This window comes from Oreochromis aureus, linkage group 13 (genome assembly GCF_013358895.1).
Source record: "Oreochromis aureus strain Israel breed Guangdong linkage group 13, ZZ_aureus, whole genome shotgun sequence".
NCBI lineage: Eukaryota > Metazoa > Chordata > Actinopteri > Cichliformes > Cichlidae > Oreochromis > Oreochromis aureus.
Window position 1 is genome coordinate 10273038 of NC_052954.1, and position 23213 is coordinate 10296250.

Below are 23213 nucleotides of genomic sequence, written 5' to 3' on the forward strand. Positions count from 1 at the left end.
CGTTAACAGAACAAGCTCATTTAGAAACAGTTTAATCACATAATTAGGGGGTTTTTTTCCCCACCAAAAGACTCCAGCACCCTCAACAATATGTGCAACACATGTGGAGTCAACATGTGTCTTGATGGTCGTTTGCTAACTAGCGTGTGAAAGCTGATAAACAATGACTGAGCCAGCTGATAAGGTAATACTTTGGAGCGATTACAGTATGCAGATGTAAAAGCCTGCAGGCGGCCCCAAAAATGTGATGATGCAACATTTTAAACTTTGCACCACTCAAAACAGCTCAAACTCTTTTAATGTAAGTCTAACAGATAGGAACGCGAAAATAAATATATATTTTAAAATCCCTAAACATTTATATCAATATTAGCGTTAAAAAGCTAGTATCTGTGAGGCTCTTTTTGTAGTGGGTGGGTCACTGAGAGTGAGAGAGGGAAACAATGAGGAGGAGCGAATAAGGGACTGTCACGCTGCTTTTGCGCTTCACAACTCAGAGAAGCTGGAGAGACAAGGGACGATAAACCTCCCCAAGTGTTCTGGAGTAAAGTTCAGACAAGTCGCCTAGTTTTAGACTGAATGGGAAGAAAGTTGAACAAAGGCTACTTGTAGATCTAGTTGATAGCCAAATGTTTGTTATCCGGACAGCCATGGAATGGGTCTCACTCCGTCGCTCATCAGTCTGGGGAAAGAAGTTCGTGTTTTGGTCGCTTTTGCTTTGCATAGCTGGAGGTAAGCACACAAATGTCTGACATCCATCCTTTTAAGACTCGCTTAACTGGCTGATCCGGGCGTGTGTGAACTTGTCAGTTGTGTTGTTTAGTGAGCGGTTAATTGACTGGAGTCACAGATGGATTTTCTGTTTTAGAAAGGTCAGCTGTCACACACTGATATATATATATATATAGATCTAAAAAAGCATCTAGACGGACAAAACAAAGCCGCTGAAAACAGCCAACTTGCTGTGTCTTACGTGTCTGTACCAACGACTGTAGACGTAGAGACCGACGTGACAGGCCTGATGTAAACCCTCTGCGCACTCGGACTTTGGTATTTTAACCTCTTTTAGCTTTTCACAACATGCACTTGAACGCAGCGACCCTGTAAGCCCGTTATTTTATCTCGCGTGTCTCTTAAAGTTTTTACTGAGTTGGTTTGTTGCTGTTTTGAGGCCGAACATCTGGCGTGGAGCTGTTTAAACCCCCCGCCATGGATGCAGCCCAGTGGAGTGTAAATCCACCTTAAAGTCCTCGACTTTGAGCTTGACGAGATCCCCCCCCTCCCTCAAGTTTCAAAACAACATAAATAAATGCAGCGGACAAGAGGCGCCTGCAAAAACACATGAAGTTAATCCTCTGAAAGAAGTTGAGGAAAAGACTTCCTTGTGCCGTGCAGCGCAAGAACTGCACATAGTTTATCTTTTTAAGACGCCCATAGGTTTCTGTTTTGCTGGAATTCAGCTGGGAGCTTCGATCATACGCACACTTTATTTATTTATTTTATAAAAGGGACTTTGGGATTGCCTGAAGTTTAGGCAACTGACGCCGGAGGAGAGAAGAGATGCAGCTGTTGCCTCCGGGGTGTAGGGTCCTTCACTTCAAACGCCGCTTAAAAACTCGGGAGAGGTTATCAGCTTTCGCCTTTAGGATTTAAATAAGCTCACCCAAAGACGAATGTAATGTTGTACAGTTGTAAGCGAACTCTATACAATTCAAAGCGTTTCTAGAGCAGTTGTTTGTGGGGATTCAGGTATAAAGCCAAAGCATTCAGTGACTCAGATATACCATTTGATATGTTTCTGAATTGTTTATGGAGCACAATGAAATCCGTATCGTTTAAGACAGTTTCCTCCTTTCAGTCTTGTTATGTCTTCCTTGTTGGGACGTTTCCTTCCTTTCAGCTTATGATGAAAACAGCTGTTTTTGCCACTGCCAGCAGTGGGTGTCTTCCTCATAAAAAAAAACTGGAACCAAACGGTGCCAATTTTCCAACCAGTGAGTAAAAACAAAATTACTCACTCTTTCTCTGCCTCCTTTTCTGCTCGTGTTGTGGCAGGGATTGTGCTTGGTCACATGTCCCAGATGGGCAAATCTTTACCTATGCAGCAATAAGATGAAGATGTCGGAGGAGGGGGAGGCCCCTGTTCGGCTTGAAATTTTTTGGTCATCAGATTTTGAAAGGTCTGTGCATTTGTAGTAAAATCATAGTATGAGTCACCAAAAGCAGTGGCCTTCATGCTGCCAGCAAGGGGTTTTCTCTCGCAAGGGCGTTTCTCTGAACAGCTCGAGGACACAGTGATGACCACTGTTGGTGGAACCTTGACTCTGCTTTCAACCTAATGCGACCTGAGATATGAAGACATTTAACTGTGCCAGAAACAGTTTAACACTGGACGCTGGAGTCAAAAACAGGAAGGCAAGGTCAAAGTAAAAGAAGGAAGTTAGTTTATAATAATGAAGTCAGTTTTTAAAAATGATGTAATCCCTGGATTTTTACCATTTTTGAAAAGACAGAAAGGCCCACGTCTGCTCATTTCCACCTCTGAAATGAGAGGCCACCTTCATTTTTAAAGTGAGGAAATAATCGTGCAATTGTGTTGTAAAACTTCTCACAAAGCTGTCATTACACAACCGTTTACATGCCATTTATTATGTCAAGAAGAAAAAAAAGAGGAAGACAAATTAAACACACAAAGCGCGCACGTTATTTTGGAAAATGTTGCCACAAATTTAGTTTACAAAGTGCCAAGGGGCACATCAGATTATTATAAGAAAATGTAAATCTCTAAACGTTGACCTGCAGCTGTGACCCATAACCACTTCCCTTTGTGACAATGTATGGTGTAGAGCAACATATTTAAAAGGCTTCCTGTTGCTGAAAAGGTGCATCTGTTTGCCATTTCATGCCAGGGGCTTTAACTGAAACTCTCTTACTTTAGAGAGGAGCTCGTCTCCTGCTGCTTTCACTAACACCCTGTAATGGGCTTGATCATCATTACCATTACAGTGGGTGTGAAAAGGGCGAGATCTGTGTTGGGAAACAACACTTGCAAGTAGAGGATTAATGCAGTTTGAGAAAGCCAGATTTATCTGTAGGGTTCAGCAGGTTATGTACCATGAGGTAATATCACTGTGCAGACTCACCACAGGGTTATTCAAGACGTCAAAGGTGGGGAAATTTTAGCAGGGTTAATATATGTTTAATCAGCACAGACTATCATCCATGTCTGAACGAAAGAAAGCTGTCAGTGGCAACATGTCCTAAACAGGTGGCATTCTGCCTTAATACAAAGGAGGGCCTGTTTCTGGGCCCTCGGGGGCTATCAGGATTCTGAGAACAGAGATCAGAGGAGGAAACTTATATGTATAATTGAGCCAAAAACACGTCTGTTGTATACATGCAAAAGAAAATCAGACTGCTCCAGACACATGGCATAGCTTGTTGGTTTGGAAACCACATCAAGACAGCTCAGGTAGTGCCGAGAATGCAAACGCCACCCACTTGGCTTGCTAAAAGAAATCATATTCATTTCCTTTGAATACCTATTTAAAGATCACAGCGTTGTCGGTAAGAAATGTGTGTGCACATTAGCGCTTCCAAGCTGTTCCCCCAGCAATTAGTTAACATTTAGCTATATTTACCGAAAAAAATGCTCTCTTTACTCTCGCCTTAGATATGCATCACTTCTGTGAAATAGGTCTACAGAAAGCTTAAAGAGCTGTCAAAATGAAATTAGGAGAAGAGGAAGGTAGGGTGGGTGTGAAACAGGAGAGGCAAAGGGCTTCCTCTCCTATTGTCCCACTAGGAAGCCATGAACAGTGGGGGGATAAAAGTTTCACTTTAATCACCATCCCAGGTCTTCCTATTGCTTTTCCTAACACACAATGGCTCCAGTAGAGTTCAGCCCTGAATACAGGATTATGGCATCGACCTAACATTGTGTTAAACACACACACACACACACACACACACACACACACACACACACACACACACACACACACACACACACACACACAGGATGCACACATACTGTGCAGACAAATGTGCCAGCCAATGAAAGAGGAAAGGTGATCAACTGTTCTTGTATTTAACAGCAGCTGATTCTGTTAATATTTAGACAAAAACAGTGTTTGCACAGTGCAGCTTCCCCTTACAAATAAGTAGCACTGCCAGTAAGAGCCAGCAAGTAGTTAAATCTACTCTAATCATATTCAAAGCAAAAGTTTCTGCAGGCTTAGACGCATGTGGAAGTGCTTTCAGTGATTCACAAAAACATGGGTAGTTAGTTACTTTGGAGATTTAAGTAAAAATGTTGATGAACGAGATGAACTGTCTAAATTACACAGCTACATAGAACAACATAAAAACTGAACTAATAAAACATGGGAGCTTTTAAATTACTTTTCTTTCTTTGATGAAGCTTGTCAGCTTATTTTTTTCATAACTAGCAGGGGAAAATACTTTAAATGACGCAGTGGCTCTCTAAGAAAACTATTAATAGAGAACGCACCACAACAAGCAGGTCAGCAGAACAAGTTAAAATGAATCTGTGCAAACACAAAGAGTTAGGACCAAAGTTTTTAAAGTTTGGGATATGGCTGTAATAAGGCAGGCACAACAAAGTTAATCCCCCACTGTTTGAATGATCAAGTAATTGTGTAAGTAATGTGTAAACTGGTTAATGCGTTGCCTCATATTGTAGGAGAGCTGATCTTTAGGGATTTTTTTAATAGTTGTTTAGACAAATACAGTAAAGATGTGCTAGGAAATAATGACTGGCATTTTATACACATTTAAATAGTTTAATCAAGACTCTGATTTACAGGTTAATCCCCAACATTAAAAGTGAGCATAAATCAGCAGGGACAGTCATCTCCAGTGCTATAATTACTGGCATTGTGGGTAGTCGTCCAACCTGCTTGAGGTTTTCATCACATAAAGAATCACGAAGTTCGCAACATCTGAAGTTTGGCTTCATGGAATAATGAGCAAGAAACGGGGTGTGGGAGTGTTTATTTGCTGGGATAACTCAGGAAGGAAGTCCACTCCTCAAATTCTGGCATTGACTGAGACTCCACCCTGACTCTCCTAAACAGACACACACACACACATTTACTGTAAAATTTTGCCATGGTGTCATTATAAAAGGTACACATACGTGGGCATACTCTTCCTTCTCTGCAGTCCACCCACACACGCACCCGTGCATGCAGCCTTCCTGTCACTTTTGCAACAGTAAGCATTCTTTAATCATCTGTTACAAAGGCCGATCATTACAAAATAATGATCTGCGCCCGTTGACGAAGCTAGAGAATGACAGCATTTACGCTGCTCTTTTACAACATAGCGAGGGGTCATTTACAGTGTGTATTTTCCAGATCATGTGTCTGCTTTAAGGTGAGGTTCAGAGAGTGGCGTCACACCGCCTACCCTGAGGATGAGCTAATTTTGTTGTGTTTTTGCAATGCAATAATCATTGAAAGCACACAATTTATGTTTATCTATTCATGCATTCCACTGCAACACTGAAGAATTCACAACAGGATGTGGTTGAAGGCAGAGAGTGAGAGAGGGAGAAAGGTTTATGCAATAAGCTGAGAACGGGCTCACAGCTGTGTAGCCGGTTTCCTGAATGTACATGAGTGTGTGCAGAAGATCTTTAAACGTACAATCCTCTGAGATATTAATACACATATCGATACACAACAATTGCTGTGTATTAATACCAAACAGCAAGATGATATTTAAAGTTAATAAACAGAACTTCAGTGGGATTTTTTTTATACTGTCCCCATTTTAAGAGATGAAGAAGTTCCTGCGTATATATTTCTGTAGCTCACAAAGAGGAACAAGCGATTTAACTCCCTCAGGACATTTGTATATTTTTCAAGACAGCAAACTATGCATGGTTTTTAACCACAGTTTAAATGTACAAAATAGGAAGCAAACCTTGCACAAAAACTCAGGAAGCATGCAGAAGAGTGCCACTAAAGACCATGTTAAGTTTGGCAGGTGATAAAATGACTGCTTTTACTGTGGTTACTTGTGCAATGACTCACTGTACCTGGCAGGAACTCAACACAGTGCAACTTCTAGGTGTGCAACTAATTTCAGCAGACCCGCCATTTATTTTATATATTAATTTCAAATTGCTCAAAACATGTTATTATCAAAATGTCACTGTAGGGTTTTATCCTTTGCTTTTTTAAAATTTTTCGTTATGTAATTTTTTCCAGCAGTTTGTACCCTGGAAAGACCCGCTGCCAAACCAGATGCGACTTATATTTGTACTTCCTTTTTTCCTCTGGTTCTTCTGGGTCATCTGTAATAGATAGCTATAGGGAATTTGTGTGATCTGAACCGAGCAGAATAATAACAAGAATGGCTATTATTGCTTTGACCTTGTGACTCTGTGTGTGTCATTATGGTGATATATAGTGCTGGAGACTTAGTTTAGTAAGTCTGTAGTAGGAACAACCAGAAAGGTTGCTTCGAGTACTTTGAGCTTTATGGGAGTTGTTGAGACAAAATAATAATAAAAAAAAACAATCTATAAAACATCAGCAATTAAAAGACTCGATTTTTTTGCTTTATTAGAATGAAGAAGTGTAAACTTATATGATCCTACTTCTCCTTCCTGTCTTCTCGTTCCAAAGTTATACCAGCAAATGATCCGTCAGTGATGCACTCCACACTGATATGCATACTTAAAACATATGCAGTTATACATCTATACATACATTCAACTATACTATACATACCTGCACCCTTAGATTGACTCACACTCACAGCCACTTTCTTACACTATACTCTACACCTACACTTTATCCCAATTTTAATAAATAATCATATTTATACTACATTGAAGTATTATTAAATAAGCAAACAGAATTAAATATGGCACAGTCTCACCCATGAGTACACACAGTGAAGATGCAAATGATCTGAGAACTGATTTGCATCACTGTTGTAGTTGGTGTGATCCTATTAAAAGCTGGCCACAAGTTTCACTGTCCCGCCTCTTTCAGTAGCGACGCCCTAACATTAGCATCTCTAAACTGAAACATTTCTATGGATACGTAGAAAGGAGGAGGTACCATCTGAAAGGAAGTTATCTGCGTTACCTACATTCTTCCATTGCTTTTGTCTTTTCTCTCTAGCCAAAGGTGAGACACACCACGCCCAGCCCCATAACTCGCTGATTGCTTCTGCTCCCCACTTGTACTACACCTGTCCTGAAGGTGCAACAGTCAACATGACGTGTGTCCAGAAAGGTACCCTGGTTTCCCCCGACGATGTTGTGAGGAGTACTTGGCTCTTCACAGCCCACAGTGACCAGCGCTGTCCTAAAGGAATGGGCCCAAGGAATTTTTCTCACTCACACCATAACAGCCCATTGCCACCAGGAGTGAAGATGGATCGCAGGGAGCACAACCACTGGTTGATTCTAGAGAATGTGAAACCTTCGGACCAGGGCCGCTACTGCTGTGTGATTGCAGAAATCCTGGCGCATAAACATACCTTGGCGCAGAACGCCTACAACCATGTTATTCTACAAGTTATACCGCGTAAGTATGTCAAACGCTGTGAATGTGCAGTAAGGTTATACTGGGTATGCCCAGAAATGCCACTAATCAATATATTTTGCAAGAAGCTCAGGAGCTGATGTTGCGCATGTGCTGAACAGTGAAACTGTTTTGACACGAGTGAGAACCGATTTATTTATCTCTTTCCAGCAAGGAAAGGATTTCAGAATTGCACTGTCTGGGATCCCACACCAACTGCAAGTATGACACATTATTCAGACCTTCAACCAATAAATGTCTGAGGCAGTTATTCCGTGATGTTATTCAACTCACAGCCTGTCTGTTGCTTCCCTAGGCTCTGTGCCAGTGGCCTTGGCTATAACAGCCTGCATCGTGGCTCTGCTGTCCCTGCCTCTTATTCTAGTGCTCGTGTACAAACAGAGGGAGAATTCATCGTCAGGAAGACGTATGTATTACCGATGTACAGCTACACACACACACTCACACTTAATTTCCACCTTTGGGCCACATAAGTCTCTCACACTGGCCTTCCCATAGTGTTTGTTCTGACACGTTTCCTGTCAGTGAGCTCGATTAACTGTATTTCACACAGTAGGAAGCGCATTCATAGTCCTTTTGTAGTGTTCCGCTTTGTTTCAATTCATTTACAATGGCCCGTTTCCTATTTCCTCTCTCCCAGGTGGACAAGAGCTAGTGAGGATGGACAGGTAAGGTTTCCCACAGGCAGCTGATCTCAGCGACCAGCTTCAAAACACAGCTGCTCTTTAGAATAATAGACTGTGAACATGGTGGCCACAACACTTGTGACACAATAGCTAGATTAAACCCACTAGCCTCATTAAAATAAACTAGTTAAAACCATGTATGCCATATACAGTTTTTTTCTTTTGACATGATGTGTCCTGTATATGCAAATCCTACTGCTAATCATTTAATAGTAGGTAGTGTTAAATTGTCATTACAGAAAAGCCCTTATTAAATCCAAAGTGACAAACATGAAACTCTTGCATGTCTCTAGGAAAGTTTTGAAACAGTTTACTGGGTCATATCGAAAGTTTCTCGCTTGTAATCATGCTTCTTCTTCATATATTTGTGTGTGTGTTCAGTGAGACTCTGGGCCATGAAAACCCAGTGTTTCGAGGGGGATCACCAGAAACAAAGACCCGCACTGTTTCTCAGATCATGACCAGGCAGTCATCTGAGACAGGTCGCCACCTGTTGTCCGAACCGGGAACACCCCTTTCTCCTCCGGCACATGGCGACGTATTCTTCCCAGCAGAAGGTAGGACCCCCCCCACCCTGCTTCACAACTTGTACTCATACAATATTCATGCTGAGAGTGAGTAGCTGACATGTGGGACCTTCCACTGGTAAACATCAAAGCCCAAAAAGGCAGTGCAAGTCATCTCACTTTTAGAGGTCATTTACATGGCATAGTGCGTTATATCTATTGTTAGGATATTCTTATTGTTGTGAATGAATGCAAATCACTTTGTTCACATTTATTTCACACTCAAAAAAACCCTGAAAAAAACTGAAAAAAAAAACTGAAAAAGTACCGGTATATGCGTGTAACTGCATTGCACAAAGGGGTTTTGCAAGACACCTATATCAAAATGTGCACTCAGTCTGGTAAAAGACTGATGCAATCAACAAAGAACCACTAGTTCTTTCTGTGCTTTTGCTGAAACATCCTGCGTTTGGTGGAAGTGTTGGTGGAAAGATGCTTGCGAATTTGTAGTGCATAGCTGCACACTCAAAAACAGCTGGGCTGAGTCTTGCATGACTCTGAAAATATATTGTGTAGGAAATTTAATCCACCCCCCCATACCACACACACACACACACACACACACCCACACACAACCACCCCCTTGCACTGTCCTCTTCTTAATTCTTCCCACAAGTCATTCTCCACCCATCAGCACTCTCATTGAACACTAATGGCTCCTTCAGTTGTTCCTTCTGACTCAACTTGAAATAATATTGAAACATTAGTCACGGTTAAGAGGTTCAATCCTTAGTGTTTTTCTGCCGATTCCTGGGACACCTGTGCAGACATTCCAGGCATACTGAGGCGGATTGGCCCCATTTCCTTATAGCACGGTTTGAGATGTGCATGGGAAGAGGGTAAGGTACAACTTACTGAATATACAGCCTTAAGCAACCCATAAAGGTTTCAACACTGTAATAGGTGACTATATGGACAAGCCTTCCTGAAGCTCAGAAATGAGAAACATAAACATAAGGTAAAATTGTGCCATACGCTGCAGTTTTCACCTCTTCAATCAAACATTATTCTTTTACTGTGGAGCTGGACACCTTTTCCATTTCTTGGTGTGATCTCTATGTTTCCCGTCTGCAAAGAAAAGTCAAAATTATTGATAAAACCTTCATATGTTCGACATAAAAAACAATATCTTTGACATTTGTCAAGGAGGATTTTCCATGCCGGAGCTCATTTCCTTCAGTGGTCCACAGATGTTATGTTGAAATACACAGCTTCTCATAAGGTTTCATGTTACGTGGATGGAGGCCACACTTTAGCTTTCTTCTTCATTTTTTCCCAACTTGCTGACCTTAAACTTTGCGGAATTCAACAAGCAGCACTTCCCTGTTATCGCTAGCATGTTGCAACCCAGACCCAAGGCCTTGTTGTTCTGCTTTTTAATGAGTTTTCAGAAACACGAGTAGTTCTGTGTAACTGATCAGTCTCCCTGCGTGTCTGTAGTACTCTGAGAGGTGGGAGTTATGGAAAAAAAAAGTAAAGAAAAGGAAATTCTTTAATTTTTTTCATTTGACTTTTGAAAGATCGGGTATGTTTGAGGCAGGAAGTGCACATTTGCATGTTCGAACACCCCCATATCTAATTTTCCACATAACAAAAAAAGGAAAAGAAAAGAATTGTGTGTTTGTGTAGGTGGATAGTGATACCTACAATGATTTCTGTACTCTCACCGACATGCACTGTCTTTGCTTGCAGTTGCCATCCCTGAGTCTCCAGAGTTCCTGTAGGTTTAAAGAGGAGCTGAACCTCAATCATCACTCAAACTGCTGATCTGGAAACAGCCCCGCAACTATCTTCCTCTTCTCTCTGCCTTCAGACTGACGTTCTCCTTGCGAGCCATCTCAGAATAACCCCGGATCTTAGTCTGTACATTGTCTGGACCCAAGAAGGGAAAAAAGAAGGCTGCATTTCTTTGATTCATAAACCACTTCCACCTGCAACAACAGCTGGAGGCAAAAAGTGAACTTTGGCTCGTGACGACTTGTGTTGCAGCTGAGTTTGTGCTTCATTCTACATCCAAACACTGGCAATGGCTTGCAAACCATTAATTAGCATCAGGTACCTCGTTTGGATGAAACACACTGCTTATAATAGTGTTGGCATGTTTTTGATTCCAGCCCTAAATAACTCACTTTGCGTGACTGTCTGTATACTTTGTGTCAGTATTGCGGTTTCTATACGTCAGCAAGCACACCAACCAAAGACCTATGCTATAGTAAATGTGCAGGGGTGGCATGTTGTTTAGGACTGTCAAACCCTAAAGAACTCACAATGATTTCTGTAAATTTCCTGTGTCACTCTTGTGGTTTCTTTGTAACTGTAAGGGGGCCAACAAAAGACTTATTGTAAATCTGTCTTTATGTATTTGCGAAATGCACAAGCTGTCAAAGAAACAATCCTATGTAAAAGACTCCAGACATGACTACTTTTTAACTTGTTGATGTTGTAACCTTTACACAACAAGGCAGGAAGGTTACATCTGCAGGAAGCAAACAGTGTTGTTTTTGTTTTCTTTCTTCTTCATGTTTTTTTTTAAAACCGAACAACTGGTGTGGAGACGACTTAACGCCCTTTTCTCCCTTTAGTCATTTTATTTAAGCCGTCTGCACCAGCGAACTCTCAATCATCAGAAAAGTGCCAAAGGTCTTGTACAGAAAAAGAACAGTTTTTGCTTTCAAAGGCATTATGTTGTTCCTCTGTTTTAACTTGAACTTGCCATGTTTTCTGTTTCTTCTTTGCTACCTCAGCTATGCGTAAGCCCTGTTGCTTTAAATACTGTCTTTCCTTCCTGTGCTTTCAGAAATGCAGCCCTTCACAGTGGCCTTAAATATTCTCATAAAGTGCTGAAAATTGCAGGAAGAATTTAGAAAAAGCATTTAGAAAAGGTGTTCTTGCTTGTGCTCGTGTACAGTTCAATAATTCTAAACATTGTTTTTTACTCTTGAATGTAGTCAAATTTTATTAAATAAAGAACAACAACAAAACCTTAAAACGGTTTAATCACTGCAGTGGAGGTAAATCTTATGAATATTTTTGTTTTTTGTATTAGACTGTGGTAAAATATATTGTAGTATTCATTTCTATTTGTATGTGTGCAATGGGGCTGTTTGATAAATATCAAATATTTCAAGTGAAAGTGTGGGAAAAAAGCTTTAAAATGTTAACCTAAGATCAGTGAACACAACCTGGCTTAAGAGAAGAAGGGCAAAAGTATATATGACAGCATTTTTGATATTATTTAGTGTGACTCTAAAACCACTGGTGGGGTTTTTTTCACACTGAGTTGTACAGGAGGTGCTTGGAGGAAACGATGTGTAGCAGGTGTACAGTTCAGGGTATTATGTACAGATGTTTTTATTTTCTAAGAGTTAATGATTGTTTTTTGTGTTTAAGTGCTCGTGTTTTTTCTCCAATATGCCTGGTTATGTGTGTCTGTGTATGTGTGTTTTTAAAAAAATCTGGACTGAGTGCGTGAGTGCATGTTGACATGAGCGCAAACGTTAACATAATACAAAAAGGCTTGTAAATAGCATGTTTGTTCTGTATATTACTGCTGAATCCTGCTATTAGTGGCTTTTATAATAAAAAGTGGCACTTTAAAGCCTTCTGTCTCCCAGTTGTTCCTTTCAAATGGCAGGTCTCCAAAACTATTAAATTACAAGGACATACTGCACTTCTGTCTGGGGAGCCATCACAGATAGAACAAGGTTGTTCCACTTGTGTGCTTCTAAGATGGTGCACACCAGAGGGAGACCGGCATTGAGGAGAGAAAATGATAAAACAAGCTTAGCATCTTGTTTCATGAGAAAAGACAGAGCTAGATGAGAAGTGAAAATCCCCGGTGATGGCCATTGTTCTCTTCCCAGCTTTTTCTGCAGCTTTACATTGACTATTTATACAATGCATTAAAAAGAGGTGCATTAACCATGTGCAGACAAGTAAATTTATAGCACAAAACAAGTTGCATGACAATGGATGCATTTGTGACTCATACAGTACTGTACATTATTCCTTCTGTCTAAGCACACAAAGGGGAAAAGAAGAAATGTGAATTGTGGCTTTCGTTTTGACGAAATGAAAGCCATTTAGCTTAAAGAGAATATCAAGAAACCGCTATATTTTTGTCTTCTTGTATTTTATATTTGCCATATTTGTGCCTTAATTAGGTCAGGCAGATAAGAAAGCATTAAGCAGACCTCAACAGAACCCATGTCTTGGACAAGAGTGTAAGTACGATCAAAACAGAGTTATGTATAAGATGCTGAATCCTCTTAATGACCTTTTTCTGGGCACCAGCATTACTCAACTTTATTCATCATCATCATTTGTCCTGAAACTCACCTTGAAATTACATTTAAGTATATTTCCCAGTTATTATTTTAACATCTATTTCTTAAATATAACTCTTACATGTGTTATTTGAGAGCTTATATCCATTATTAGTACACTGAAAATAACCCATCTGTCTGTATACTGCTGGAGTGTAAGCTCGGTATCATAGGGCAAGAGGGACGGTAGACCCTGAACAGGTCTCCGGGCCAACACATGAGTCCAATTTAAAAAATAGGGTAAATTGCAAATCCCCAAATAGCGCTCATAGGCGTCGGCAGTTTTAGTTTGTGTTTTGTTTTCCCAACACAGATGCAGTGAGTTTACTTTAATATCATGTGCCAAAAATAACACATTCTTTTCATCCACTGAGCTGTGACGCCTGGCAGTACTATTTACGTCACAACCCAGATTGCGGCAGCGCTACGTGTTAGTAAATGTGGCCCACAGAGACAGAACTATTCATGTCTACCTCATGCATGTCTTTGGGAACCCAGAACCTTCTTGCTGTGAGGCTATCCACTGCACCACTGTGCATAAGATGTAATGTCATTTACAAACACAAAAAATGGTTAGTTATTTATCATCCTGATGAATTCAGATTCAATAGTCTCAGTGATTTGAGAGTATTTTGTATGTTGGCAGCACTGTTGTAATGCCATGCTTACTGCTGTGCCCTACCGACAGAGGTGGCGTGCCGTCATCTTCCACGGTGACCGTTAGTCGGTACTCGGCCTGGCGCTCTCGATCGGGAGGGGATGGGCGCGTCACCATCTCTCCGGTCACTCGGTCCATGCGGAAGGTCAGGTCCTGGTTTCCAGCAGTGAGATAGTAAAACAGCATGGCATTGGGACCGATGTCCCGGTCTGTCGCCATCACACGGACGACTGATGTACCTCCTCCAACGTTCTGCAAAATACATCAAAAAAGAAGCCTTGTTAAATTATGGATTGTCTGTGGTAGACTATCATAAAACTTAACAGCTCAATACTTAAATACTTCTGTATACACTGACATCACTGGCTTGCTTAGTTTAGATCGTGTGTTGAGTGCATCCCTACCTCACTCACGCTGACGTTGTAGCCCCTCTGGCTCTCAACAACAGGCGCATTATCATTAACGTCCAGTATGTTGATGGTGAGAGAGTGGTCCGTGTGTCTGGGAGGCGAGCCATTGTCAGTGGCACGGACCTAAAACAATACATGTGAACTGATGGGTATTAGAACACAAGCCTCAGTATGCATTTTGATACCTGGCATTAAACCCCACAGAGAATAAATAAATGAAATGCATGCACTTTGAATACTGTATTAAAATCTGTTTTCATTAACATCAATAATATTAAAACATGACGAGTAAATGAAAAAACACTTGTGCCTTTTGTCTCTACAGAACAACAGTGTCAAAAAATGTCTATTTGGTTTTAAATTAAAAGCATCAAACATAAGGCCCGGGGGCCAGAATCGGCCCAGCAAATACTCCAACCCGGCCATTGGATGGCCTTGGAAAATGTGAAGTAAGAGCTTGAACTTTTGTACTAAAGAAAGACCTCCCCCATTGCCATTTATCTTAACTCTTTAACGGTTAAACAGTTAAAGATGTTTTTTCATAATCCACCACAGAGATTTTTCTTCGAACTAATAAGAACTTTATGTTTTATAATTACAGGACAGTTTGAGCAATAAGCTACCAGAACTTTCTCTGTAATTTTACATGCTTCTTAGAATTTAACCTCAATGCGTCATACTGACCGAAACATAATGTTGAAATTTCACTTCTTTTTTATATACTGAGACGTTTCAGGGATTTTAATATCTAATTAAACTTCCTAAACAGTGACAGAAAGGGGGGTTATGTGTGTGGCCCAACATGCGATCGCGTTGGTTAAAAGTATGACAAGTAATTAGTTCATTGTTGTGCTGAATCAGGGATGAGGTGTAAGTGTAGAATGTGAAAGAGACACAGGTAAAAACTGTCCTATGGTAACTATAGTAATCTGACCTTCAGTAGATAGCGGTCTACAGACTCCCTGTCCAGAGGAGCATTGACATAAACCTCTCCGTAAGTGTTGTTCACAGTCTTGATCATGAACACATCTTCCATGTTGCCTGCCACCAGAGTGAAATTGATCTGAAAAAGAGCAACAAGTCAGAATGAGTGAAAGAAAAATGGGGGCAGACAGTCACTGACTGAATGTCAGATGATTACTTCTACTTACTGCAACCAAAAATGAGAGTGTGGGTATTTTTAATAGCTTTTCTTTCATATTAAGAAAGTAAATGAAGAAATAAGAAGTGAGAGTCCACAACCTGCGCAGTAGGCAGTAGCAAAACAGGAAAATGTGACTCTGGCAGCTTAAGTTGGCCATCAAAATGCCAAAATCTAAGTGAGCCAGTGTGAAACTGAAATAAGCATAATTTGACTTCTTGTAATGCGGTCTGAGGAAGTGAATATTTGTAGTACTCGTGCCAGATTAAGAGATACACAACCTAAAATAAGTGAAACACAAGTTATAAATGTCACATTCACTTTTGAGATGCCGGGAAAGCACACTTACTTGATTCAGGATGTGTTAAGAACTAAGAAGTGAAAAAATAAAGCACCATATTTGGGAAGCAACATCTTTTTTGCTCTTTGTCAGCTGTTAAGTGCAGTAAAACGTAAAGTAAAAGATTTGATATTAAGCGCCACACACAGAAGAACTGTAATTTTTTTTCTGCTGTTTTAAAAAAAACCTCACCAGTCCATTTAAACCAGCATCTCTGTCCCTTCCCAGAACTACTGCCACCTTTTTACCCTTGGGTGTGTTTTCTGGGATGGCGACTGAATACTCAGATGTGATGTCAAACTCTGGACTGTTGTCATTCTCATCCAGAATGGTGATGGACACCTGTACAGAGGTACGAGCGAATGGAGGTTAAATTCCAGATTTGCAAAGTAATACTTACCTTGAACATTAAACAAACCCGGGCAAACAAAACATAATGATCACGTTACACAGCAAACGCATTTACTGTTGTACTTAACATTCAGGGCACCATAAAAAGAACGTAAAGTCTTACCTTCTGCAGTTCCAATGAGGGATGCAATTAATAAAAGAGGAAGGCCATTAAGCTTTCTGCACCAGAGTAGACACAAACACATGAAGTAATAAATCCACAAGGCACAATAATAGGAGGGGTAGGCCCGAAACAACACCATTCACAACAAAGGGGCGTACCACAGTAGAGTCCTTTTTGGGTCCTCCATCATCAGCGACAACAGTCAGCGTGTACATATCACCCTTTTCTCTGTCCAGCAGGCCTGTCACTGTGATGCGGCCCTGAAACAACACACAGATACGCATCAGCAGATACCGTGACCGTCATAGAGTCCATACAAGATGTAAGTCCCAGTGTGACAGCGACGCAAACACAAGAAAATTACCAAGTATCACACAAATCAACAAAGGAATCCCCATTTCTCATCTATCAAAGGAGGAATCAAATGACTTCAAAGCACCTAAAGCACTTTGATCAGCTTACAGTCATACAGCAACACGAGTGTTAGCCTAAATCACCGGGGATGAGGTGTTACTGAGTCGCATTGCGGTTAATGGATGAAGCATATCTGACGGAAGGTAGGCGCAGCCTTTGAAGTACACACACACGAAAACAAGGCATGCACATTGTGATCAAATCATCAGTGACCTCTCCCTCACCGTGACGCTGTCTATCTTGAAGAGGGCCAGAGCTGCGGGCGACGTGTCGGGGTCGAAACGGTACTTCAGCTGGTTCAAGTTGTCGGCAGACTGCGCCTGCACCTGGACCACCTCTGTGCCCGTGGCGATGTTCTCACGAAGCGACGCCTCGTAACCAGCGGAGAAGAAGGCCACGGCCTCATCCAACTCATTAAGTAGCGTGACGTAAACGGTGCAGAAGCCGCGGTGGAACGGCGGAGCTTGGTCGGTGGCTGAGACGTTCATGAGGTAGGAGGTCTTGGTCTCGTAGTCCAGGTAGTCCACAGTGGTAACCAGGCCGGTGCTTACGTCCACCTCAAACTTGCGGTCTGAGCCGGATACAAGGGCGTAGGCGACGGCTCCACCGTCACCTGGACAGCAAGAGAGGAAAAAGGTGTCATTTAAAAGAAAAACAACTTATAATAAAAAGGTGTTTTTCCCCCCACCTACTGTTACTAAGAATAACAACTTTAAAAGTTTGTAACATTGTTTCGGTGAAGCTATAGTTACAAAACGCAACCTTTTTCCTCGAGTCTGTTTTTTATTAATCACAGTTGTCAACGCTGCTCTTTTGGCTATATGATGTTTATTTCGGTTTCAGGCCTGATCCTGATCTAATGTTTTGGAAAATGTATGTCACGGCACAAGATGCGTCAGAAGCTGCCTAAGCAACACTTTACCCGACGGGAAGTGAATAAGAGGAAGTTTGTACCATGGAGCAGAAGTAGTGATTTAAATGCCAATTGCGATGTTTCGTGCACACCATAGTTACAAAACCAGAGGAAAAAAAAATAAAGAAGAGGTTGGTTTGTCCTCTTTGTGGAGGCACCCACTAGTGTTAGGTTTATTGATCTGCAAGCTGATGATCAAAGGCACAAGCTATGCTAAATAGCACAGCTAAATATGTATTTCCATTTGGTGTTAGATGAAGAAAACCTGATGCTGAATGGTTATTAAAAAGACTTGGAATCAAACATTCCTTTTTCTTGCCATATTTGAAACTGGACTTACCGGTATCACGGTCAGTGGCACGCACCACAATCACAGAGGTGCCGATGCCAGCGGTCTCTCTCAGGCCCAGACGGTTATACTGTTGCTGGGTAAACACCGGCACCTCATCATTGGCATCGTCTACGTATATGATCACCTGAGGAGGAGACGGTTCATATTTCCTAAATAAATATATCAAACAGCCACATAAAAGACAATAATTTCACCTCCACACAAATTGATTATAATGCACATATAATATATTTTTCATTGGCTGTGGTTTCTCTGCTTCTCACCCTCACAGAGCTCCTCATGCTGCCCTCATCACTGTTGTACGCCTCCACTTCCAACATATGGGAGCTGCTGGTTTCTCTGTCCAGAGCTCTGAGGCCTCTTGTGACCAGTCCGGTGTCTCTGTCTATACTGAACAGATTGTTGCTGTTCCCTGCATCCATCACAAAAACGAGTGCACAGACAGAGAGACAGTGAAAGAAAGGGAAGGTGAGACAAAGCCAAGAGACCTGAACAAAAATGCACATTTAACCTAGGTTTACTGAAGTCCACTATAGTCGTGGGTCATTTCATTTGCTGACACGGCAAATTCAACTTGTTTAAAGAGCCCGTCATCACCGGTACTTTGACTCTTTGGCAAGACCTGACTCATACACACTGAGTAAAGCTAAAGCAGAGGAACCAAGAGGAATTATCAAATCAGTGAACTCTGACAATTTTATTATGTCAACATTTTTCTAAAGATCGTATCTTCACAAAGCTGCCATCACATTTTTAAGACAGTATTTAGCCCTGTAGACATTCAATCAGCGAGCAGGATGACCACGTGCAAAGGTTTTCTAAAGGACTGCGACACTTACCAGTGAGGATCCTGTACAGGACTCTCCCATTCTCTCCCTGGTCTGCATCTGTAGCTTGAACCTTTACAGACCAAAAATGAAAAAACAAAAAGAAGACATCTGCATTTTCCTTAAAACATCTGCACAGGATCACTGAACTTAAATACTAAATAACATGGAAAAGCAAACCAGCTCCGGGAAAGGAAACAGCTCTGCAGTTGTTTTTGCTTTAAAATTGGCAATGGCACGCTTTTTAAAAAAAATAGTCTGATGACAGTTATTGCAACTTCATGTGAGAGCTCTTATTGTTCATAACTAAAATCAGGACAGACTTAAACAGTTGGATTTGGTTACCACAAGGTTTGAGCATCTCAGTTTTTCTAGTCTCTTTCTCCGATGATAGACAGAACATTTCATATGCATTTTTAATAATTGTCAAGGCAGAGGGAGAAATCTGTATACTATCCCATGCACCACACATTGCCGGGTGCCCAGTGTCTTGTTGCCACAACAACCTCTTCGTAGCTTGGCAGCAATAAACTCTCTCTCTGTGTGTTACAGGCAGATGGCCAGAAACACCCAAAAAAGCCAATCCCAGCACAGACAGCAAGACTCCACAGCGTACACAGATAAACAGTGAAACATATTGGGCTGCTGGTGAATGGGCCATGTCATATGACTGACTTTCTGAATCCAGAGAGGCGCATCGTCGCCGGCACTGGATGAGGCCGACTTTATGTCACACCTCGCTTCTCTGTGAATGTGTCAAAATCTGTGGAGGTACCTACAAAGTGCAGACCTAACTGCACACAGAAGAAACGCCCATTCAAGCACATTTACATGTGCAGTCAGGTGCACGCATATAGTGAGACCCACACTCTCGCGGTCTCTGTCTTGCCCTGTGTGTCCTCCTTTGCTCGCGCTCACTCCCTCTGTGAAGAGGGGCCCAACTTCAGTCTCATTAGTTTTATAAAGAGATGTAGGGAGGAGAGGAGAAAGAGGAGGGGAGGGGAGGGGGAGACGGGAGGAAAAAAAGTGGCTGGGGGTCAGATTGGTGAGTGATGAATAGGGCACTACACAGTGGAATGCACCACTTGGTCCATAAAAGGGGGTGCATGAAAGTGCAAGACTACATTGCGGAGCCAGATGTTGGAAGTGCAATTGTGTGGTGTAGACGCAGCTTTTTTTTTAAATACCAAGGCTCTGTGTGACTGACAAAATATTTTATTGTCTTTGGCTCCTTGTCATTAAAGCAGCTGAGACGTATTACTTCTGTGATGCTGTTCCTGAGACTTTACCCCCTTTTCAACCCTGTTCCCCTCTTCCTCCCCAGCGTTTCCCCCTCTGTTTCTGGGAAAAGCCGTAGTTTGAGGGGGGAAAAACAAGAGCGTGCAGCTACAAAGTGTGGATCTACAAAACAGATCTGACCTCAACTACTGGAACGAAGCAAAGTTCTGCTTTAAAGTCTCCAAAGTGTCAGCGTGAGTATATATTTTCAAGGGATTTCAGCGTCAATATTAATTGCTAAGAATTTACCACAACGGTAAATTATTGAAAAACTGGAGATGTTATATTGCTAGAATTCATTTTGTTTCTACTACAAGTTAATTATTAGAGAAACTGCATGCACAGTCAGTTAAATTTGCAAATGTGAATCTGACAAACAAGGCGTGCTAGAAAAAAGTTTTGTTGGTTTCAAAACTAGCTGAGTAGTCAGATCTGGAGGAGCAACAATGTGGGGAGAAACAGAGGGAGAGCACCTTAGAGCCAGGCTGCCGAGCTTAAGAACAGCGCGTCTAATCACGAATATGTGCAAGCTACAATATGTGTGGGTAAGAAAGAAAGTTTGTGTTTGAATAGCCATCTGTGTGTGTGTGTGTGTGCATGTATGCGAGTGCGGCGTATGTGCTTGGAGGCGCTGACTAATGAACTGACTCTCTAACGAGCCATCCTGCTCCACTGGCCTTTTCACAGCTTTCCTGGCATTTGGTCTTAAAAATAATTTCACGTCCCAATGTGTTTCCCTTAAACCGATAAGCCATGCTTTGTCTCCACTGAATTAAGGACGATGACATTTACAAATGTTACTATGCTGAAGATGGGAGGGAGGGACGGGGGTGGGTAATTGGAGACTGGGGTAGAAGAGGTGGGTTCCTTGCATTTTACAAGAGGGCAATTTAATAAACCCAATTTGTTTTACATTGAGGAAAGCCTGTCAAGCATTGACTGTTTTGTAGTCCTTGATTTAATAGCTACATAATTGCCGCAAATGCCAAACAGTCTCTGCATCTGGCTGTGCATGCAGGCGTTTCTATGCATATTTGTGCATGTGTGTCATTGTGTATAATGAGCTCTTGAGTGTATGAGCCTAATTAAGCAAAAACATGAGAATAGGCCTAAAATAAACCTAGTCAGCAAAGTTAGGCTTGGCTGGAGATGCGAAACGCAAGCATGTCAAGAGAGCTGTTATGGCGCTTTGATGGAGGCTGACCACACACACACACACACACACACACACACACACCCACATACACGCATAAACCAAAATTAGCCAAATAGACTAAAAACAACACTCACACAATCTCTGAAACATCCTGACTAATGTAGCTTTCTCCTTCCAGAACCGAGACAATATGAACACCACTGATCCGGACTCCAACGTCACCTTTACTTCTAACACAGAAAACATCACTCTGTCAACCCTCACCACCACCACTATTGCCACCTCTGCCACCATTCGACAGCCCCCATCTTATTCTTCAGACATCCACGACCCAGAATTCACCATCATGGTGGTGCTGGGGCTGTCGCTGCTGCTGGCAGGGTTTGCAGCCTTCCTGGCAGTGTGCCGGCCCTCTGAACAGGACGGGGACTCTGAGGCGAACTGCGGGCCGGGGGAGAGCTTGACTCGTAGAAGGAGGACGTCCAGCGAGCCCCAGCTGAAGGTGTGGAAGAGGCTGGGCTCGTATCGGCGTTCGTACAATCTCTCCTTCAGACGGCCGCCTCATCGCAGGCCGCAGGAGCGCGAGAGCACACACGCTCCCCAGCCTCCAACTCAACAGACAACACAGCCAGAGGCCAGCGGAGAACCCCACATCACTGTGCCTTGTCTATTTGACTATGTTACCGAAATCTGACTTGAAGAGCACCTGAAGGACGATTGACTGTTACCTAAACGGTGCAGCAAACATCACTAATACCAGGAGAGAGTGAAAAGTGCATTTATAGTATTTCTTTAACCTTCTTTGAATGCTAGGTGGATGAAGTTTGGTACAAAACACAGGAAAAGTATTTAAAATGTAGATAATCAAAAAGCCCATTTTTCTTACTGATCCCAGGTCGAAGTTTGGATCCCAGGTGATCTTTTTCATCACAGCTCTGTGCTATAGTCACAAGTGACTTTACAGTGAGCAAAAGAAATCAATACAGAAAATTTTAACACAAGACACCAGCAAAACGACTTGGAGGCTAAAATTAAGCCTCAAATGACAGAATATCACTTTAGTCTATTACTATATTTTCACTCAAATTCAACGTCTGGGGACAAGCATCACTACCCAACATCACAACTCTTGTTGCTCTGATGCACCGAAACCCATCCATCTGGAAATTCACACACATTAAGACAGTCACGCTAGTCTCAGATTATGGGGGACTCCCTGTATTGACAAGACAAATGCAACCCAAGCCAAAAAGAGATCACTCTGTAACTCATTCGGTGTGTTTTAAGGAAATAAATTTGAGTTTTAAATTCGCTAAAAGTGCCATTCCTGTCAGGATGTGTTTTGCAGTATATATGAGCGTGTGTGTGTGTGTGGGCATGTGTGTTTTTCACCTGAAGGATGCTTGTTCCTCGGGGAACACTTTCCAGTATGCTGGTCTCGTAACTGTTTTGGAGGAAGATGGGTCTGTTGTCATTAACGTCCTGCACCTCGACGAACACGGTAGCCGTGCCTGTCCTTCGGCTGCCAGCCGGACCGTTGTCTATGTGCAAAAACAAACACGTTTGCATCAGTTTCAAGGTTAACATCAATTTTAGACATTGATAACAGAAACAGACACAGTCACTGACACAGACTAAATAATCTATTAATCCTCCTAAAAGAGATTTTTTATATAATATACTTGGCTCATTAAAAACTGGGTCATTTCCAGCTGAATGAGGACAATGTGCACAGTTTTACATTATCTCCGCTTCTTCTCCCAGCGCTGGCGTCTCTGGCCTCTTCAGCAGATAAGCTACCCCCACTCAATGCTTTCCAAAACAGGAAAACCTCTGAGTTTTTGTTCTTTTTTTCACACAGGAACAAAGGCAGTTGAGCAATGGTCTGAAATCACTGCAGATGTGCAGGCAGTTCTTTTTCCTCACACCATTATCATGCATGCACAGGCAAACAAGAGCAGCTTTGAAGATAAACCACATTATTTAAATATATATATAAACACACAGTATGTAAAAATGACAAAGATAAAAGATCAAGTTTTTG

At 41.8% G+C, this 23213-nt stretch overlaps 3 protein-coding genes across 7 annotated transcripts in view; 2 read left to right on the forward strand and 1 right to left on the reverse strand.

Moving 5' to 3' along the window:
• The window catches only part of cdh23 (cadherin-related 23), a 189346-nt gene that overhangs the window by 19867 nt on the left and 146266 nt on the right, over positions 1 to 23213 (reverse strand). Inside the window, exons 27-37 of the mRNA XM_039621895.1 lie at positions 22562 to 22710; positions 18748 to 18808; positions 18172 to 18320; positions 17897 to 18032; positions 16868 to 17256; positions 16388 to 16489; positions 16230 to 16232; positions 15908 to 16057; positions 15169 to 15297; positions 14229 to 14357; positions 13849 to 14076 (exon numbers count right to left, since the gene is read on the reverse strand). Coding sequence (XP_039477829.1) covers positions 13849 to 14076; positions 14229 to 14357; positions 15169 to 15297; positions 15908 to 16057; positions 16230 to 16232; positions 16388 to 16489; positions 16868 to 17256; positions 17897 to 18032; positions 18172 to 18320; positions 18748 to 18808; positions 22562 to 22710 — 1625 coding nt within the window. The remainder of the gene's footprint in view (positions 1 to 13848; positions 14077 to 14228; positions 14358 to 15168; positions 15298 to 15907; positions 16058 to 16229; positions 16233 to 16387; positions 16490 to 16867; positions 17257 to 17896; positions 18033 to 18171; positions 18321 to 18747; positions 18809 to 22561; positions 22711 to 23213) is intronic.
• On the forward strand, positions 477 to 12442 carry vsir (V-set immunoregulatory receptor). The gene is made up of 7 exons (XM_031737625.2): positions 477 to 732; positions 7164 to 7571; positions 7740 to 7790; positions 7885 to 7995; positions 8230 to 8257; positions 8657 to 8832; positions 10534 to 12442. The coding sequence occupies exons 1-7, from the start codon at positions 630 to 632 to the stop codon at positions 10563 to 10565; spliced, it is 909 nt and encodes a 302-aa protein (XP_031593485.1). The 5' UTR covers positions 477 to 629; the 3' UTR covers positions 10566 to 12442.
• LOC116318580 (uncharacterized protein C10orf105) lies at positions 17002 to 22366 on the forward strand. Of its 5 annotated transcripts, XR_005615379.1 has the most exons (5): positions 17002 to 17134; positions 18180 to 18376; positions 19288 to 19506; positions 20060 to 20207; positions 21348 to 22366. XR_005615379.1 is itself a non-coding variant. In XM_039621893.1 (3 exons), the coding sequence occupies exon 3, from the start codon at positions 21360 to 21362 to the stop codon at positions 21861 to 21863; it is 504 nt and encodes a 167-aa protein (XP_039477827.1). In that variant the 5' UTR covers positions 17046 to 17134; positions 20060 to 20207; positions 21348 to 21359; the 3' UTR covers positions 21864 to 22366. The 5 variants fall into 5 exon arrangements, 4 of the variants coding, with proteins under 4 accessions (XP_039477827.1, XP_031593486.1, XP_039477828.1 ...); XM_039621893.1 differs by lacking the exons at positions 18180 to 18376; positions 19288 to 19506 and having other exon boundaries at positions 17046 to 17134; XM_031737626.2 differs by lacking the exons at positions 17002 to 17134; positions 19288 to 19506 and having other exon boundaries at positions 18239 to 18376.